This window comes from Orcinus orca, chromosome 7, assembly GCF_937001465.1.
Source record: "Orcinus orca chromosome 7, mOrcOrc1.1, whole genome shotgun sequence".
Classification (NCBI taxonomy): Eukaryota; Metazoa; Chordata; class Mammalia; order Artiodactyla; family Delphinidae; genus Orcinus; species Orcinus orca.
Window position 1 is genome coordinate 112,435,103 of NC_064565.1, and position 19,377 is coordinate 112,454,479.

At 51.1% G+C, this 19,377-nt stretch overlaps 1 protein-coding gene across 13 annotated transcripts in view; it reads left to right on the forward strand.

Annotated features, from left to right (window-relative positions):
- Positions 1 to 19,377, forward strand: part of ARMC9 (armadillo repeat containing 9) — a 137,838-nt gene that overhangs the window by 117,721 nt on the left and 740 nt on the right. For 4 of the 13 annotated variants that reach the window (XM_033425491.2, XM_049712516.1, XM_033425502.2 and 1 more), the window contains 4 exons: positions 1,550 to 1,665; positions 3,680 to 3,813; positions 9,919 to 10,048; positions 16,368 to 17,891. In XM_033425491.2, the coding sequence (XP_033281382.1) occupies positions 1,550 to 1,665; positions 3,680 to 3,813; positions 9,919 to 10,048; positions 16,368 to 17,043 (1,056 nt within the window). In that variant the 3' untranslated portion in view covers positions 17,044 to 17,891. Of the gene's footprint in view, positions 1 to 1,549; positions 1,666 to 3,679; positions 3,814 to 9,918; positions 10,049 to 16,367; positions 18,612 to 19,377 lie in introns of those variants that run through there. The other 9 variants (XR_007478508.1, XM_049712517.1, XM_033425509.2 and 6 more) reach the window with 9 other exon arrangements.

The window sequence follows — 19,377 nt, forward strand, 5'->3', positions numbered from 1 at the left end:
CCCGCTGACCAACCCCTCCAGCTGGTAGCTGTCCCCCACAGCACAGGTGAGGCCTAGTGATGCTCTCCCAGAGGCAGTGGGCCTTTTTTTCCTTCTTCCTACCTCAAATACTAGATAAACCCAAATAACTTTTAAGTAAAATCAGGAAATCAAAGATGTAATTCCAATTAAAAATTTTTCTTTAACTTTTTATTTGGAAATAATTCCAGATTCACGGGAAGTTGAAAAAGTAGTACAGAGAGGTCCCGTGCACCCTTCACCTGGCGTCCTCAGTGGTGGCTGTAGCATGTATTGAACCAGGAGGTTGATGTTGGTACAGTCCACAGACTTCATCCACATTTCATCAATTTTACAGTGATTTCTTTTTTAAACAGTTTTTCTTAATTATTAACATAATATAACCATATTACAGAAAACTCGGAAAATAGAGAGAAAAAAATGATTCTTGGTTCACTGTCCTATGTAGCCACTATAATCATTTTAGTGTTCATTTCCTTCCAGTCTTTTTGTGTACTTAGCATAATGAAAAGCATCATTTATGTACAATATTATAACCTGACTTAACAATGTTTTAAATAAACATTTTTCTTCATAACCTAGTCTTTATCATTGTACATGGCCGTGTAATATTTCCAATGAATATGCCATATTTTACTTAATTATTCCCCTATTACTAGACAGTTAGATGGTTCCAGTTTTACTGGGTAATGATTTTGTAACATACAGCTTTATTTAACATCTTCCACATTGTGGATTCTCTCTCTAGGGTTTAACACCCAAGGATATGAACAATTTAATGACTCTTGATATAAAATGCCAAATTACTTTCCAAAAGAGCTGTCTCAAATTTCCATGCCACTGACATTTTAAACTATTGTCAGAAGTGGGTGGGGTCATTTCTTTAATTGTCACTCACTTAATAATTGGAGAATGATACACTTTTTGTAAAGTTGTAGTTTCTAGTTACTTATAAAGTTGATCATTTTTTCTTCTCTTTACTGGTGATACTTTTTATTTTGTGACTTGGCTGTTGGACTTCTTTGCCCAGTCATCTACTTAGTGTTTTACTTACTGATTTGTAAGAACTCTTTATCTAATGAAAATCTTAAGCTTTCATCTATTATACGTGCTGCAAATATTTCTTCCCAGTTCATTGTTTACCTGTTAATTTGGTTTATCATTAAATTACTGTGTGTGTGGAAATGTTGATTTTTTATGAAACCAAAGCTGTCTTTTTTCCCTTCTTACTTTCAAAAGTCAGTCCTCTCCAGGGATGTGATAAGTTACCATATCCAGTTGTTTTCTTCTCCTTTTTCCGTGGTTTGATTTTGTTTTTTTAATTTATACTGCTGAATGGTATAATGTGAAAACCTAAGCAGATTTTCCCCGAAATTTTCTGTTCAGCTGAATGATCCGTGTCATGCTCCTTCCTCACTTATTTGCAAATCCTCTTATTACTATAGATTATTAAATGTAGTGAGTTAGAATGTCTAGGTCAGCTCTCAACTAGATGATTTCTACAGCTCTGTTTCCTTTTTGCTTCCACCAGATCATGACCAACACGGGGAAGGTGAGGCGGAAGGGGGCGGCCGGCGTGCAGTGGGGCGGCCCTGAGCCCCTGTGCCGGCCCATCACTCCCGGCGGCCACAGGACCGGGTACCCAGCGTAAGTCTGGGTCCTAAAGGAGGCGGGGATTTACTTTCTTAAGCTTTGTTTTGATCAACTGCTGTGTAAGATGTACGTATTTTTAAAATTCAAAATAAAATTTCATATCAAAAAGCATTTATCTCTTTATTATTTATCTTTTGGGGATTTTTTGGAAGGAAAGAGGTTGAGTCTCCCTCTTCCCCCCATGTCTCTCAGGGTCTCCAAGCCACTTACAGCCTTTATCCAGGAGAAGGCTGGTGTTGGCCAATGTGATTCTGAAGGAAAGGACCAAAAGGACTAGTGGGTCTACCCAGAAAGGACTCCTGTTCTTTTCTGCAGCCTCTCACCGTAGCACCAGGCCCTTTGTTGGGATGGAGTGTCACAGTTTAAGATGCCGTCAGCTTATTTCTACATGACTCTATAAAGCACCGATATGCATTTTTGGCTGCCAAGCCTTATTCATTCTTCATAGCCTTGCTCCTACCCTGTTTATATAAACAAAACTAGTCTGGTTATCCAGAGCCTCTGGTCTCCCTGGGGACCTGAGGACCTGATCCCTGGGGACTCTTGGGGAGCCCCAGGCCAGGCAGTCCAGCTTGGTCAGGGCGAGTCTCTTCCGTGGTCTGGGTGGCCTCTTCTGTCTGGAGAGAATGCTGGAGAGAAACAGGTGCAAATAAGGGGATTATAGAGAGCAGGGGGAAAACCTACATTTATTCATACAACAGTGGCCATAAGATATTTCAAATGAATGTGACATACTTTACTTAGTTATCCCCTACAGCTGGGCGGTTTGCTTATTTCCAGGTTTGCTCTATAGTAATCTGTAATGAACAACTCGGCTCGGGGGATACAGCAACAAACAAAACCTCACTGCTGTGACTCCTGTCTCCCTTAGGGACCAAATCTAATCAAACGCTGGCCAACCAGGTCCTTCTTAATTGGCACCCCCCAACCTCAGCCCTCGAAGCCCCACGTTCCCCAGGACACTGTGTGCCCCCAGCCTGCATTTTGAGCGCGCTAAATCTCTGTAGCAAAGCAGCGCACATATATGCTTTTTTTTTTTTTTTTTTTTTTTTCCTTTTGCTCCATGTCCTGCCCTGCCCGTTCATGGCTTGCTACCTCTGCCGGGAAATGTTCCATCTTCGGGCCCCTGACAAACCCCAGCTCAGAGCTCAAGACCGGCTGAGTCTGTCTGTCTGCCTCTCTCTTACACACATGCACACACACACAGAGGCTTTTCTGCCCCGCACGGCAGTTAGGTGTCTGCTTGTCTTTGCTGCTGGAACTGACATTCAAGAACAGCCGTTTCATGGGGCGCAACCCTAGACAGAGGGGGGACAAGCCTGCCGTGCTGGAGCAGGTGGCTGCTAGCTCCTCGTTGGAGGGGAGTGAGTGCTGTGCTGCTCTGCGCACACTGCAGAACCTTCCTGGGGATCTGCCGTGAAGGCTGCCGGGAGATGCCACCCCACATCCTACTTACCTCCCTGTGCTGTGCTTGCCCAGGCCCCCTGTCTCTTGCAGGCGCCCACTGCATGTCTGCTGGGTGAATGAGTCTCCATCGACCCAGGTGCCAGCGGTAGGCACTGCGCACACCATTGATAGTGTTCCAGAGAACAAGCTCTTCCCCAGTCCCGTTCCGGCCTAACTCTTGTTGTCACGGCTGACCTATGTCACGTCTTTTCTGATGGAATTCATCCCTTTGCTAATCTGCTTCATCCTTGGAAGAAAGCCCAGAAGATTGATACTTTAAATTGTTTGGTTGAAATGTCATGCTCCCGTGTCACCCAAAGCCAAAAGATCCAATTGTGTGTTAGAAAAATAATAGCCATGTTTCACTGTAAATTTATAAGAGCTAACAAGAGTGAGGTAAGGGTACTTCCTCTTTCTTAAAGAGATTCAATATCTGCTAATATCAGTTTAACAAAAGACTTTCAGGTACTTCCACTTCCTGCAATTTTGTGATGCTACACAGTAGTGACCAGTCAAATATCTCCTATCTGTATTTATTGCTGTTTTTCTTTTTTTCCTCCAGGCTGGAAGACCATCCCATCTCTCCCCAGATGGCCAAACATGCCAGAAACAGCTGCCTCCCGTCTCTGCCAAATGCCCACCGTCCAGTCTGCAAGGGGGTCATGCCTGGTCCTGAGCCTTGCACTTCCTCCTCATGTAAGCATACTGGCAGCATGTGGGGGGCAGCTTTGGGCCTGGGGGCAGCTCTGGGCCTGGGGGCAGCACTGGGCCTGGGGGCAGCTCTGGGCCTGGGGGCAGCACTGGGACTGGGGGTAGCTGTGGGCCTGGGGGCAGCACTGGGACTGGGGGCAGCTCTGGGCCTGGGGGGCAGCTCTGGGACTGGGGGCAGCTCTGGGATTGGGGGCAGCACTGGGCCTGGGGGCAGCTCTGGGCCTGGGGGCAGCACTGGGACTGGGGGGCAGCACTGGGACTGGGGGCAGCACTGGGCCTGGGGGCAGCTCTGGGACTGGGGGCAGCTCTGGGACTGGTGATGCCTGGAATCTTATGAAGCAGCTGCAGTTACAGACCCAGAAAGGCCTTGGCCTCCCACCTGCTCCTGTGAAGCCCTCTGTTCTCAGCCACTGCTCCGTGTCGTAGAGGCCCACAGGCTTGCAACCACACAGCCAGACCTGACTGTGGGCTTTTCCTCTAGACCCCCTTCTCTCAGAGCACTGTGTCCAGTGCTCACACGTGCAAGCTATCTGAGCAACATTTCTGACTGGGGAAGCTGTGTTTAATGTGAGATTTTTAAGTAGGAATCTCAAAACGATGTAGATCTTTGACCAAAACTTTGGTGCCCCAAACTCTGGTGCTGAGGTGGTCAGCCACGTGTTAGAAGGCTGAATTGAGTCGGAAATGTTGGCTAGGAGCAAAAACTACTGTGGGATCCAAACACATTTTGAAGTATCCAGTTGAGTTCATCAGAGACTGATGGGGGATAAATGTAGTTTTTAGATGCCAGAAAAAATATATGTGCTTTGAATTAGAAATGTACAAAGTTTTTTTTTTTAATTTTCAAGAGGAAATTAAAAAGATATGAACAGATCAGATAAGACTCTAATATCCATTCAAATAGAAAAACAACAGAGGAGCAGGTCAGATTCCAGTATGAGAAACATCTGCGAGCTTTTATAATCTGCTCACAGTTGGATTCAAATGCTTCTCATCCCCAATTCAGAGCAATAGACCTGTCACGGCGCCAGAAGAAAGCCAGGTTATTTGGTTACCCCAGGAGAGGATCTCTTGACTATAAGCAGTGTTAGACGTTTTGCCAGCTTTGATCATCTGTTATGTTACGTGGGTTTTGTTAGAGCTGCAGACATTAATATGCCTTCTCTAAAAGACGACTAGCTCAATAATTTATCCAGAGGTCTCTGCTGCCGGGGTGGAGGTTTTAGGTTGTCTAACAATTTTCGCCAGTTTGACCTAATGCCACTGAGTTTAAAATGATTTCAAGTTCTATAGGCCTGGACTTCCAAACAGTTGCATTTAGGCTAAACTTATTTAGCAGTAACATCCTTGTTTGACCCAAATGACCACCAGGGTGACCCTCTGTCTTGCACGGATTATAAGTGTGGTCCTATCTTTTGGAACGATTTCTCATGGTATTATTACCTGTAGGGTGGACGCACTTGAGGCTGTCAGGGACAGAGGTGGCTGAGGGTCAGCGGGTCATGTAGACGTTCTTGTTAGTTTCAAGCACAACTGCTTTTGGCCCTGGCAGGGTCTGGTTCCTTGCAGGAAAACAATGGGCACCCATCCCTGGGATCGTCAGCCGTTCCCAGTGCCTCTCCTGCAGAGGCAGCAGCTGCTCACCAGCCCCTCCAGACGGGACCAGTCACGCTGTCGGGTGCACCCATGAGCCTGCTGTGAACACTGAGGCCGTATTTTTCGGGTCCCATCTTCCACCTGCTCCTGTTCGCTCAGGTCTGGCTGGGAGCCCATCTACTGCCCTCCTGCCTCGGTGGACTCCACTACACTGACCCCCAGTCCACCCTCACTCCCCCTGCAGACACCAGGCATATTAGTCTCTCCCCACACCCCCAGGCCGTGTCTCCACCTCAGGCCAGCACCCGTAGTTCTCCGTTACAATCCTTTTCCTTGACAAAAGTTCTCCCCTTGGAGAAGCCAAGCGTCCGGGTCATCGGCATCCCGGGGTCATTTAATGAGCGTGGATTCCGTCTCCGGTGTAGATTCTGTGCTTCCTTCCTTTTGCCCAGCTGCAGCCACCCTGGCCCTCGCCTCATCCGTGGACCAGTGCCAGCTCCCCACCCTGTCTCGCCACCGCCATCTCTTCCTCTTCTCAGCCTCCACGTGAGGTTGCGTGCAAACAGGCTTCAGCCAGTGTGCTTGGAATGCTGCCTTGAGACTGGTTCTGAGGGTGCATCTGGGACTGAGTGCCACGGTTGAGGGAAGGAGGGGACAGCGGTGGGCAGCGGGCCGTCCTGACCCTCACCGGCTCCGGTTTCACTCCTTCCCCGACAAGAGCTGATCTGACTTCCTCTTGACCCTACCGTCCTTCCGGTCCTGCCCCCCCAGCCCTTTCTTGCCCGTCTCTTCTGCTCACCTTGTCCCCCCGCATCCTATGCTGGCCTCGCCTGGCCACTCCCCACAGCTCCCCTCACCCATGACTTGCTACTGAGTCTGGCTACCCTCATGCTGGGAATTAACACCTCAAGACCCGTGGGAACCCAGCACCGCGGCCCACAAGTCGGGTTTGTTCAGGACACCCCGTCACACCTGTGCATTCAGTCAACACTGAAGGCAGGACTCGTGATGAGGAACCTGCGGGATCCTCAAACGGCTTGATCAGTTGAATGCAGGCCCAGAAAGTACATTATTTTTAAGCAAAGGACTCAGCCCCACGGAGCCGAAAGGAAATAGTTCCCAAGAAAAAGAAGCTAAGAATGTGACTTAGAGTGTTGCACGATATTGGCCCGAGGCAAGTTATTCTCATTTCCCCATCAACCAAAACGGGAGTATCAGAATCACATGCCTTGTCAGTGGACCGTGGAGGGACAATGCCAGCCCTGTCTGAAATGGATTAACAGGTGGGAAAGCCGTGGTTGTCCCAGGAAGCCTCAGGTGCACGCACGCACTGCCCTTCTCCTCCCAGATCCCAGCTCTTTCAGTGGAGCTGGTTTTCTTGCGGGGGGTGTGCCGCAGCGGGTGCTCTGAAAGTCTGCAGTGTGGCCTAAGCAGAGGGAATAGGCAAGGACGGAGGGGTGGCTGCTGCTTGGCGACTGAACCGAGAAGGCCTCAGAGGGTCTCCGGAGACCCCAGCTTGGCGCCTCCTCCCTCCTGCCAGAGGGCTTTGCCAGCTGTCTCCCACCACCAGCGGCCGGGGAAAGGTCCTGATCCTGGAGGGCTGCCTCCCCCTGGGCACCATCTTGTAACACCATTAACTCTCATGGGATTTTCTGTGTGTAGCTCAGCACTCATATGTGGTTCCACTCAACTATTATTTCATACACCCAAATCTGGTCCCCTGGACTTTATTAAACTGTTAAGTCTCCTACGTAGGAACGAGTTCCGTTCTGAGATCACGTTCGTAAGTCCAATTTGTTCGTAAATCCAACGAAGCTAGCCTAGGTACCCAGCTAACTAATATGATACTAATAACTAATATAACTAATTATAACTAATATAATCAGCTACATAGTACTGTACTGTAATAGGTTTATAATACTTTTTGCACAAATAATACATAAAAAACAAACACACAAAATAAAGGAAACATCTTTAATCTTACAGTTCGGTATCTTGAAAAGTACAGTAGTGCAGTACAACAGCTGGCATCCAGGGGCTGGCATCGAGTGAACAGGCAAGAAGAGTTACTGACTGGAGGAGGGAGAGGAGGTGGGAGATGGTAGAGCTGAAGGGTCGTCAGCTATAGGAGACGGAGGGCCAGATGCAATGTCACTCACACCTGACGTGGATGGCACAGGTTCTGGTTCCTTGCTGGATTCAATTCTGTCTACCCTCTTGAAAAAACGATCCAGTGACGTCTGGGTAGTAGCTCTTTTTTCTCATCATAGATGACCCGGTAGCACCGGATTGCATTCTGAGTGGCTGCTGCAACCATTTGTAGGGGATGCACACACATGGCAATGTACGCCAGAGACGTGAACTAACTTACGTGACTGGACGTGCAAATGCACGTTCACATCTTTGAAAGTTCACAACTTGAAGGTTTGTATGTAGGGGACTTACTGTAAGACCATTGAGCAGAGAGCACAGACAAGCAGGCCAGTTGTCCATCGAAGAGCAGATCAGAGAAGGCTGAAATTCTAGTTCCAGTCCCAGTTCTGGGTGGAGACTGTCCAATGTGGACTGTCAATAAAGCCACCCATTGGGTTCCATACCAGAAACAGAGTCCTTGTTTGGGTCAAAAGAGAGTTATCTGGAAGTCACAGCTGTGCCCCCTTGCTATGGATTTGAGGAAACCTGCAGGGAAGATTTTTTTTTTAATTGAAGTCTAGTTGATTTACAATGTTGCATTAATTTCTGCTCTACAGCAAAGTGATTTAGTTACACACATATATACATTCTTTTTTATATTCTTTTCCATTATGGTTTATCACAGGATATTGAATATCGTTCCCTGTGCTATACAATAGGACCTTGTTTACCCATTCTATATATACTAGTGTGCACCTGCTGACCCCAAACTCCCAATCCATCCCGTCCCCACCCCCCGCCCCCTTGGCAACCACAAGTCTGTTCTCTATGTCTGGGAGTCTGCTTCTGTTTCATAGATAAGTTCATTTGTGTCACATTTTAGATTCCATGTATAAGTGAGTATGTGTTTTTGTACCATATAAGTATGGTATTTGTCTTTCTCTTTCTGACTTACTTCACCTAGTATGATAATCTCTAGGTCCATCCATGCTGCTGCAAATGGCATTATCTCATTCTTTTTTAAGGCTGAGTTGTATTCCATGGTATATATGTACCACGTCTTCTTTATCCATTCATCTGTCAGTGGACATTTAGTGTCTTGGCTATTGTAACTAATGCTGCTATGAACATAGGGGCGCGTGTATCCTTTTGAATTATAGTTTTGTCTGGATATACGCCCAGGAGTGGGATTGCTAGATCATATGGCAACTCTATTTGTAGTTTTTCTGAGGAAACTCCATTCGTTTTCCATAGTGGCTGCACCAACTTACGTTCCCACCAACAGTGTAGGAGGGTTGCCTTTTCTCCACACCCTCTCCAGCATTTGTTAGAGACTTTTTAATGATGGCCATTCTGACCGGTGTGAAGTGGTATATCATTGTAGTTTTAATTTGCATTTGTCTAATAATTAGTGATGTTTAGCGTCTTTCATGTGCCTGTTGGCCATCTGTACGTCTTCTTTGGAGACATGTCTGTTTATGTAGGGAAGACGCTTTATATTTAAGATAAAGCAGAGGCCACGTTGCAAAGGTGCTAGAGAGACTTTTTTTTTTTTTTTAATGAAAGAGCTGAAAAGAGCTTGGATTAAGGAAGCAGTGAATCCAGACTGTCACAGTGTTGCTCTGATGGTGACACGGACCCCTTTGGCTGTAGAACAAGAAGAGGAGAAGCAGGGCTGGAGAAAGAGGGGTCCACGTCATTTGAAATACAGAACAGGCCCGTCCCCAGACCCTTGGGAGGCATCTGCGGCAGTGTCATCTGGGACTTCTCCCATCACTCTCCGTGATCTTGGGGTGACCTAGGTGGCCTTGTCCTTGCTAGGTGGTATTATGGAGGTTCCTGCCCCTGGGGGAAGACAGGGATTCAGCCCTGAAGGATCCTGGGGCAGCACAGGGCGAAGAGAGCCCCACCTCTGGGGTTGCCAGATTTGGCAAATAAAAATACAGGACACCCAGGTGAACTTGAATTTCAAATAAACACGAAGAGTTTTTCAGGGTGCCTCTGGGCCGCTGTGCATCAGCGCCAAGCAGGGGCCCAGGAGACAATTCTGGCTTTTGTTGGCTTTTCCCTGAGAGGCAGTGGGAGTGTGGGAGGCGACAGGACCGCTGGTCTGTCCTCTGCGCTTCGAGTGCTCCAGCCAGAGCATGCCTGTTGCACCCTCAGGTTATAAGTACATCAAGTGGCCATCTGGAAAGGCCCCGAGCTGCACGAGTAAACAAGTCCCCATCCACAGGCGCCGGGGAGCCGTGAGGGACTGGCCCGGGGTGTGTGCTTTTCTCGACTTCAGGGCGCAGCCCAGCAAAGAGCATCTTCAAAGAGCTTCCAGAGCAGAAGTCAACTGAGCTCTCTCCTCTTCCCCAGCCGCCATCGATGCCAAGTCGGGAGAGCGGTTGCCAGCAGGACGTCAGGGAGAGCCTCACCTGCCCCCAGCGGGGGGCCCGAGCCAGCCTAGGGAGGTGCCCTGTGCCCTGGACAGTGGCGAGACCACCAGGTAGGGATGGGGAGGTATCCTGGGGAGGCTCCTCTGAGGCCCAGTGTCTGACGATGGAAGCAAAGGAGCGTTTCGCTGGGCCCTGAAGTGCGGTTCTGAGATCCTCGGGGGACTGTGGTCACCGCGCGTGATAACCTCAGAGCCCAAGGGGAGGGACCTGCCTCAGGAGAGGTATCAGCTGTCAGACCGGAAGGAGAGAAAAACTTACAAACATGCCCAAGAGACTAGTTTTAAGAACTGATAGGTAAACATGTTGGGGAGGGTTTGTGATTAGAAGTAATGTGAGGTCGGTGTCCTATCTTAGCAGTTGGCTTTGGAGGGGAGAAAGATGAACGAGATCAGTAAAATGGTTTGGCTCCAATGTCAGCTTCCTGAAACCGAAACTGGGCCTCCAAGAAGAAAATAAAAGTTCTTTTCTCTCCCTCTTTCCCAACGAGCACAAACTGCTGCTTGACGGGTTACTAGGGGTTCTTTAGAACCTAGAAAGCACTGTTTTTCTTAATCTCTCACAGGCTCCCTCTTTTAGCTCGGAGGAAGCCTGCTCAGGGGGAGGGGCCCGGCTCTGGACTCAGACCCAGCCTGTCTCCCAACCGCCGCCCACCACTTCCTCCTGGTCACAGAACGCCCTGCCGGCTGAGCGTGTCACCATAGACAAGCCAACCTCCTGCACTAAAACACTGGGCTAGAGTCATGGCGAACATGACTACGCCTTGCAGTCTCGGAAGTAGAGGGATCTTGCCACAGTGACTGTCCAGGCCTCCCGCGCCCCACCTTCCCGTAGAACAGGGAAGGACTTCCCTTGCTGTGTCCACAGGGTCACCCTAACCTCAGTTGTGGTCACGCTCCGGCGGCAGCAGCAGCGGCGCCTCGGGGAGCTGGGTGAGGCAGTGGGAGGGCCCGCATTCCAGGCTCCAGAGAGGCCTGAAGCCACCCACCGCCTGCGGGAGTGGCCAGGGAGTCAGAGATGACCTGCAGAAGCCCTAGCAGAGCCGGCACCCACTGGGGCAGGCAGCGACCCTGCACCTTTCTTTCCTGCTGTGTGGGGATGAACCGGAAGGACTTTGGAACCTGCACAGGGCAGGGGGGCAGTCCTGGATGTCTCTACCCGGCCGAGGGCGTAAAAGATGGTGAGCCCGAGGCCCACTGTGTGGTCACGTGCTCCGTGACTGTCTCCCGCGCTCCTCAAAGACAGAGGCCGTGAGCAGGGTGTTTGTCCCTGTGTTCCCACACCTGGCCCAGGGCAGGAGCTCAAAATAGGCGATGGATGGATCCTCAGGAGAAAGGAAGAGAGAGTGGCTCTCTCTCTGGCTTGACAACTCCTCTCTCTCTGTCTGTAGGGGGGAGGGCAGCCCCTGGCCCTGGAGGAAGATGAGTCGGCTGGGTGGGCCCTCGTTTGCGGCAGAAGGAAGGCCCTGGAGCTCTGGGCGTGGGTCATTGGTAGACGGAATGATAGCCCTAGCCCTCGTTGCTTAGCCCCAACTTTGAGGTGGTGTAAAGATGATTGCAGCCTCGTGGCTTCCAGCAGCTGGTCTTGCTGTGCAATTGCCTTCCTAGAAAAGCCAGGAGTAAAAATGTTCGGACCTCACCATCCCACACCTCCCCACAGCCAAGTTCTCCTTTTCTTTTTTCTATCCGCTTAGCTTTGAGTAACTGTTAACCAGGCTATGAAAATGCATTTTTCTAAAAAAAGCATTTATCCCAAGAAGAGCCAAGGCCCTCTCCCGGGAAATCTGTCGGTCCAGACCTGGAGGGGCTGACCTGCACCTTGGAACGTGCAGCGTTGCTTTCCAGCCGTCACCTCCGGGAAGGTGAGGGGCCTTGCTGCCCAGACTGTCCCGTGGCCTTGCTGACCCATCGGCCGCCAGCCATCTTCGGATTATGACTCAGCAACATTCCAAACACAAGTAGAGATTAAATATCTCCAGAAGCCTTTTATTGCTACTCCCTTCCAACACAATGTTCCTATTGATAAGGGAGATAATATAAGCAGGCCAGTCTTCTTTAATAAGTAATCGCTTACCTTGCAGGCTGCCTCCCAATTTACCAATATATTCAAGTTTACCTCTTACTAGGACCCAGCACCATGTGTTCCTGCAGCAGATTACGTTTTTCTAAATCGTAGGCACCTGCCATCCATGTGCTTTTTCTGCTCTGCCCTCATCCGGCCCCATCTCCTGCCAGACCGTCGCCCGTTCCTGGCTCTGGCTCCTAGCTGCCCAGACTGCTGAGCTCAACATTCTGGGGCGTTAGGGGGCTAGGGGCCACTCAGAGGCCAAGCTGACCCTTACCGACAGACGCCCATCCCCGCCTCCTACAGAGTCCTTTCCAGGGGGTCCTGATGCCATCATCCCTGCAGAGTTCAGTGACAGTGGCCAGCGCCCTCAGTCCACACCGCCGCTTCCTGCAGCCCCCCAGGTGGTTTGGGGAACCTCATGGGATGGGGGACACCTGCCAAGCCGAAGGGCGGCCCCCTGGTGTCTGCCAAAGGCCACTTTCTCCAATGCCAATGGGAGGAGCCAGCCGAGGGAGCCTCTGCCTGAGGGTGCTCTTTCCCCAGCAGCAACGCTGCCCTGGCCAAAGGTCACGTCCCATGGTAGAGAGGAGGCTGCCTTTTAAGGTGTATTAGTTAGGATGCTCCAGAGAAAGAGAACCAACAGGAAGTGTGTCTATACAGAGATTTCTGTTAAGGAATCGGCTCCCATAGTAGCAGAGGCCTGACAAATCCAAAATCCAAAAGTGATCAGATGAGACCCACGCACATTCTGGAGGGCAGTCTGCTTTACCCAAAGGCCACCTGTGAGGAGTTCCCTGGCGGTCCAGTGGTTAGGACTCTGCATTCTCACTGCCAAGGGCTTGGGTTCAATCCGTGGTTGGGAAACTAAGATCCCACAAGCCGCACAGCACGGCCAAAAAAAAAAAAAAAAAAGTCCACCTATTGAAATGTTCATCTCATCCAAAAAACACTTGCACAGAAATATCCAGACAATATTTGATCAAATACCTGGGTGCCATGGCCCAGCAATGTTGACCCATAAAATTAACCTGCACGTAAGGGTGTTCACACGCATTGCCAACTCGCTCTCCAAAAAGGATGGGACCCTTTCCTGGTTGCCCTGGGTTGGGAGGTTAGAGATTCCCAGCCCTGCTGCCCAGACTTTTTTCTCCCTTCACTTCTTGCCAACTCACCTCGGCTGCCTCTGACCCTGCAACTTGACCTTGCTGCCCACTGGCTCTAAGGCCCCACGGGGTGAAGCGGGCCAGCCATCCTGGGCCTGCACGTCTAGCTCCTCCAAATCTGGCCACCCTGTTCCATGACTGTGTGATGGGACATCCCCAGGTAACCCAGGGCTGACCCTGTGCCGTTACCATTGCCTGGAATAGCCCCAGTGCTCACCTGAGTAGTTTTTACTAGTGTCTCTCAAGTATTCCTTCTTAAAGTGTAATGGGGCTACATTTAAAGATGGTCAAGATTTTTATGTTCTGTATATTTTACTGCAATAACAATGATAAAAAATATCAAAATTAGGGAGTTCCCTGGTGGTCTGGGATTCCGGGCTTTCATTGACATGGCCCGGGTTCAATTCCTGGTCAGGGAACTGAGATCCCACAAGCCACAGGCCAAAAAAAGAAAAAAAAAAATCTGTATATCAAAATTAGAACAGCAAAATAGGAGAAAACATCTGAACTAAATAATATGAAAGGAAAACCACCTCATTAGCCCGTATAAGAAGCTTCTTTGTATGTGGAAGAAGTGTCAGCAATGCATGCCTGCTTTCACACAATTGCAGTCAGACTTACATGCTACTCTGTATTGCTCTGTTTTCAGCCTTATTCCCTTCTCTCTCATATGCCTGAGTAGCCCCCATCTTCATTATTTTTAATGATTGTGTGCTCTTTCATCTGATCCATATACCGGAATTTATGACGCCTTTGCCCTAAGGTTTTGCTTTTCTTTCATTCACCGGTAATGCATGTGGTGCTCAGAAACCGTGCTGGACACTGGGGCTCAAAGGTCAACTAGACCAAATTGCTGCTCTTAGGGAGTTCACCTGGAGGGACAATATTATGAGTGACATAAAAATAAATTTTGCTTTTTGAAGAAAAAAAATTAAAATTTAAAAAAACGTAATAGGGCTAAATCTCCTCTATCCTTTTCAACCTGGTATGAAAGATTTCTTGTCTAAAGTATGGGCGGTTTTTATGCCAGCCTCTTTTTTTTTTGCTTTATTGGAATATAGTTGATTTACAATGTTGTATTAGTTCCTGCTGTACAGCAAAGTGAATCAGTTATACGTATACATATATCCACTCCTTTTTAGATTCTTTTCCCATAGAGGCCATTACAGCGTATTGAGTAGAGTCCCCTGTGCTCTACAGTAGGTCCTTATTAGTTATCTATTTTATATATAGTGGTGTATGCTGGTCTTTTTCTAAATTTGAATTTGGAGACTTTTCAGATATTTAAGTTTTATTTTTCTGATTATTAAAGTAATAGATTCTCAATATATATTAAAAAAAAAGGAGGCATATAGAAATGAATCCAAAAATTATGCAGTTTCCCCCCGAGTCTCACGCCCCAGAGCCGTAACCCCCATTTAGGGGGCACTTTACCACATCTGGGCCCAGAGCACAGCCACCCTACCTTCAGAGCTGTCCTATAGAAAACATTTTACAGGTGAGGAAACTGAGGCTCCCAAAACGTCAGCAGACTTGCTTACTCTCGTCACCAGCTAGAGAGCAGCACAGCGGGACTGAGAGTCCAGGTCCTTCCAGTGAGCGCACCCTCTGGGCCCCCCACCCTCCTTCCCGGCCACTGGATCCCGCACTTCCCACAGACCTCAGTTTCAACCCCCAGCACACACCACACACGCACATGCACACACACACATTCCTCACTGCCCACTGGGAAGCCCTGCAGCTGGTCAGCATCTCCCTGTCCCAGGGGATGCAATGGGGGGACCCCCTCACTCGCCAAGCTCACAGTACCTGCCGTGCACCCACTGTGTGCAGCCCACAGATGGAGACACCCACTTATTGAAGGGAAGCTGGACTATAGGAGTACCTGCTGCCTGCCGGGAGCGGAGCTGGCGCTGACATCAGCTCATTCAATGGTGACGACAACCCTGGGTGACAACCCGGGACTCCAGTCTTCAGAGTTATTGTCCGGAAAATGGGCGCATAGATAGCAAAGGCCCCAGAAGTCGAGGTGGGAAGAAGAATTGAGCGTGTATATAGCTCAATGACAGCCAGAGAGCAAAGGGCTGGGCCGGGAAGTCACATCACCAACCCCAGCTGCGGTGGCTGCAGGTGCCGGAGGAAAGCTGGCTCCTGTCTCTGTGAAGCTGGTCCATTGGGATGGGGTCCTGAGGGCGTCTGGAGGATGGCTGGCTATAAGATCCCACTGGGTTCAGAGCTTGGCCTCACTAACTGCTTGTTATGTGTGTGACCTCGGGAAAGTTTATGAACTTAGAGCCTCAGTTTTAACATCTGAAAAATGGGGTAGTAATGCCTGCCTCACAGGATTGTTTGGGGGCTAAAAGTCACCTTCTCACTGAGGCCTTCTCGGGCTACCCCATCTAAAATCACTTTCCAATTGCTATGATAAATTAGCACATATTTAGTTACCTGAACAAACACAAATTTATTATCTTACAGTTCCCTAGGTTAGAAGTCCTACACGGGTCTCAGTGGGCTGGAATCAAGGTGTCCACTGGACAGGTTACATTCCGGAGGTCTAGGGAAGAATCTCTTTTCTGTCTTTTCTGGCTTCTAGAGGCCTCATGCCCTCCTTGGCTCGTGGCCCCTTCCACCATCCTTCAAGCCAGCAGCGTGGCGTCTCTGTGCCTTTTTTCCGTGGCCATATCTGTTCCTCTGACTCTCTTCTTCTGCCTCTCTCCCACTCTTAAGGACCCTTGTGATTACCTTGGGCCCACCCCAGTAATCTAGGATAATCTCACACCTGCAGCCTTAATTCCCTTTTGTCATGTAAGGTCCCAGGGAGTAGGACATGGACCTAACTGGGGACCATTACTCTGCCAGCCACAGCTTTCCTCGCCATTCGATCTCACAATTTAATACTCTCCCAAGTTCCCTATTCCCTTCCTTGCTTCCTCTCCTCCTTAGCATTGATTCCTCTTTCATCGTCTCCCTCCTGCCCTAAAACGTGAGCTCCGTGGGGCAGGGATTTATGACTCTGGGTGCCCTGCTCTCCCTCACCCCCACCGCGTGCCCAGGACAGTGCCTGCCTGGCATCTATTAGTGCTTGGAAAGGGGGGTCCTTCCTTCCTCCTGTGACTTCAGATTGCATATTTTGTTCCAGGGAGTTTACACCAGGCTTCGCCTACAAGCCCCGGGCCCCCTGCAGCCCGGAGATCCTGGACCTGAACCCACCCAAGGCCAAGGCATCGGCTCTGGCCCCTCATTTCTCCTCGTGTGGCCCACAGCAGGCCAGCCGCCCCGGCTCCACGGCGTCCGCCACGAGGAGCCTGCAAAGTAAGTCAGCCTGCAGGGAAGGGCGCTGGCCTTCTGCCCCTTCCGTGCCCACCGGACCAAGGCCCGCTTCCCCTCCCCGCAGGACCAGGGCCCTAGCCGGTCGCTTCCTCTGCCCCAGGGACCGGTTCTTCACTCATCTTTCTGTTTATGAAATTGCCCTTGGCCTCAGCGGCTCATACACAGACAGGCAGAATGACACCCTCCAGGCAGTGCCACTCGGAGACAAGATCCCCCTGCGTGGGGCTTGCAGGTCAACCCTGAAATCCGAACCGGCCTTCTGGTGGGAAGCAGCCAGCAGCAGCTCAGGGTGGCCTCGAAATCAGACAGAAGCAGGTGCTTCCTCGCAGGCTGGGCGGAGGGGTCGCCCGAGGGACCGAGGGGGGTGTCCAAGGGCCCCCCTCTGTCCCTGGGGTCCCCCTCCTGCCCTTTTACTAGCGGTAAAGACCGCTTCTCTGTCCCCTGCCCATCGGCTACTTGACCACACCCCTCCACTCCCCAGCTGAGCCCTTTTCTAAAGGGCTTTACTAAAAATAAGGGAAAACAAAAGAGAAACCGAACAAAAGAACGTCCAGCGGCACAGAATCAGTCACTCTCAGGATGTATGCAGGCCTGCGGCCGGCCCCTTCCCTTCCTGGCGCGGCCCTGGGCGCTCTGGCAAGCCGGGGAGCCGTTGGGCTGGGAGCGTGTAAATGGGCCGAGGCTGGGAAGCCCGCGGGGCCCTCCCCCTTCTTTCAGCGCCCCTCTGCTGGGAAACACACGCGGGGCCCCAGCCCGGCCTCCTCACCGCGGTGCTTCCGCACACAGGTCCGGAGGAAATGCCGGCGAGTACCGGGGGGTGGGGGGGGGGGCGGCCAGGAGAGGGGCAGGCAGGCCGCCCATCCCAGCCCGGCCTCCGGGCTGCAGCAGGCCGGGCGCCCCTGCTCTCGTAACCACGGTGGCAGCACCCGGCCGCGGACGGGCTGGCCGGCGCACGGGGTGGGTAGCAGCAGATACGCGTCCCTCGGCCTCGACAGACCCAGGCGCGCGGCCGGCGGAGCTCACTGAGTCCCCGCACCGGGCAGCCTGCTTCCTGTAAGGAACGAACGTGGCCGCCCGACTCAGGCCCTGGCCGCAGAGCAGGTGACCCGGGAGGGAAGGTTCTCCTGTTGAAAGGAGGGCTTGTGTGGGACAGACGGGGCTCTGTGCTGAGACCGGCCTGGCGCTGGCAGCTTGCCTAGATTTTCTTCTCCAGGCGGCCAGTCTTCCAGGATGTGAGGCTGGATTCTTCCCCGGTGTCACCATCCCGTTGCCCAGTGACCAGCCAACTTCCTGCCCTCAGCCAGCCAGCAGCTGCAGGTGACAGATGTGAAGAGACAGTTGTCAGTGAGCCGCCAGGTGGCTTCAGGGGCTGAGGGGGACAGCCCTCCAGGCATCCAGGACCAGGCCCACCACAGCCCATGCCCCAGGGTCCTGCCACCGCCCTTCCTGCCCGCCCTCCCCCTGGCACCCAGCTGGGGGGGCAGCACAGCCAAATCCATGAGCCCGTCCATCTCGTCCATCTCGGGAGCTTCTGCGGAGGAGCCGGAGCCAGACATCTCGGCCGGAGACGGGACCCTGGCCTCGGCGGAAACTGGCCCCCCTCACCCAGACCGAGTATGAGGAAACAGAAGGGACTGAGAGTAACAGAAACTCATTCTCAAGCCCGCTGCCTGAGCAGCAGACTTTGTATTTTCTTCCTCTTTTAAAATCTGGTAAGAATGTGGTGTGTTCCCCTCTCTGGCTGGGAATATGGCTATTCCAAGGCAGCCCCGTGCTTCTGCACGTGTGTTTTAAGAACTCAGAGCGCTGACCAGTTTAAAGCCATTTCCCTCCCTCCATTAAGACCATAAGCACAAATAGTGCCACAGGCAGTGTGACTGTCCCCCGCTGGTGGAGGCCTGTACTCGCTTCTTGCCGAGGGTGCCCTCAGGGCCCACGTCTGAGGACAGAGGAAGAAACTTCACTGCAGAGCCAGGAATGTTACTCAAGCTAAGTCGCAGGGTCTGACCTCTCCGAAAACACAAATATTGAAATAAAATTATCAGTATTTAGATGGTACGTGTGTGTGTGTGTGTGTGTGAATAAAATCACATGCTGCCCCCCAGGCAGTCCGTCTGCCCTGGCCATGCCCATTAGTGGAGACATTACTGTGGTCCCACTGGACGTAAATAAAGGATAAGCACTGCGGTTTTCAGTGGCCTTCTGACTCCTCAGGAGAGCGGGCAGAGAGGTAAACGGGAGAATGTTGGAGCAGGCAAGAGGCCAGGTTGCCCCTGTGATGACTGTAAACACATCATGGGCCGGGACCCTGGGTTAATCTCGCAAGGTCTTGGCAGTGGTGCCAGGCTGGGCACATTAGAACTCTGTGGTCGTGTCACTGACCCATCTTGATTCTCTGGAAATGCGTGAGCCCCTCTCTGTTCCTGGGGAAGGAGGCTGTGTGGAACACTGCCCTGCCTTCTTGGGAATGTCAGCCTCCAGGTCCTCTGAACTCCTGGCTTGACCTCTGAAGGAATAAAGAGAAAACACGAACACTTCTCTCAGTGTTGTTGATACGGACAAACAGGAGGAGGAGAGACTGGGTCCCTGAAATGGAAGCGCTCCGCGGTGAAACGTTGAAAAGGCAGAGAGTGTTTGCCGATGAACAGCAGAGGGGCATCATGGAAAAATCTCTCCCATTCTCTCCAGCACTGTCCACTCCCTTCAGATTCCTCAGATGCCACCAACTGGCACAGCCGTGCCCTGCCTTGGCGTGGGAGAAGCCCTGTCTCCAGAATCCAGAGGGAGTGGGCGGCTCATCTGTTACCACCCATAGCCTC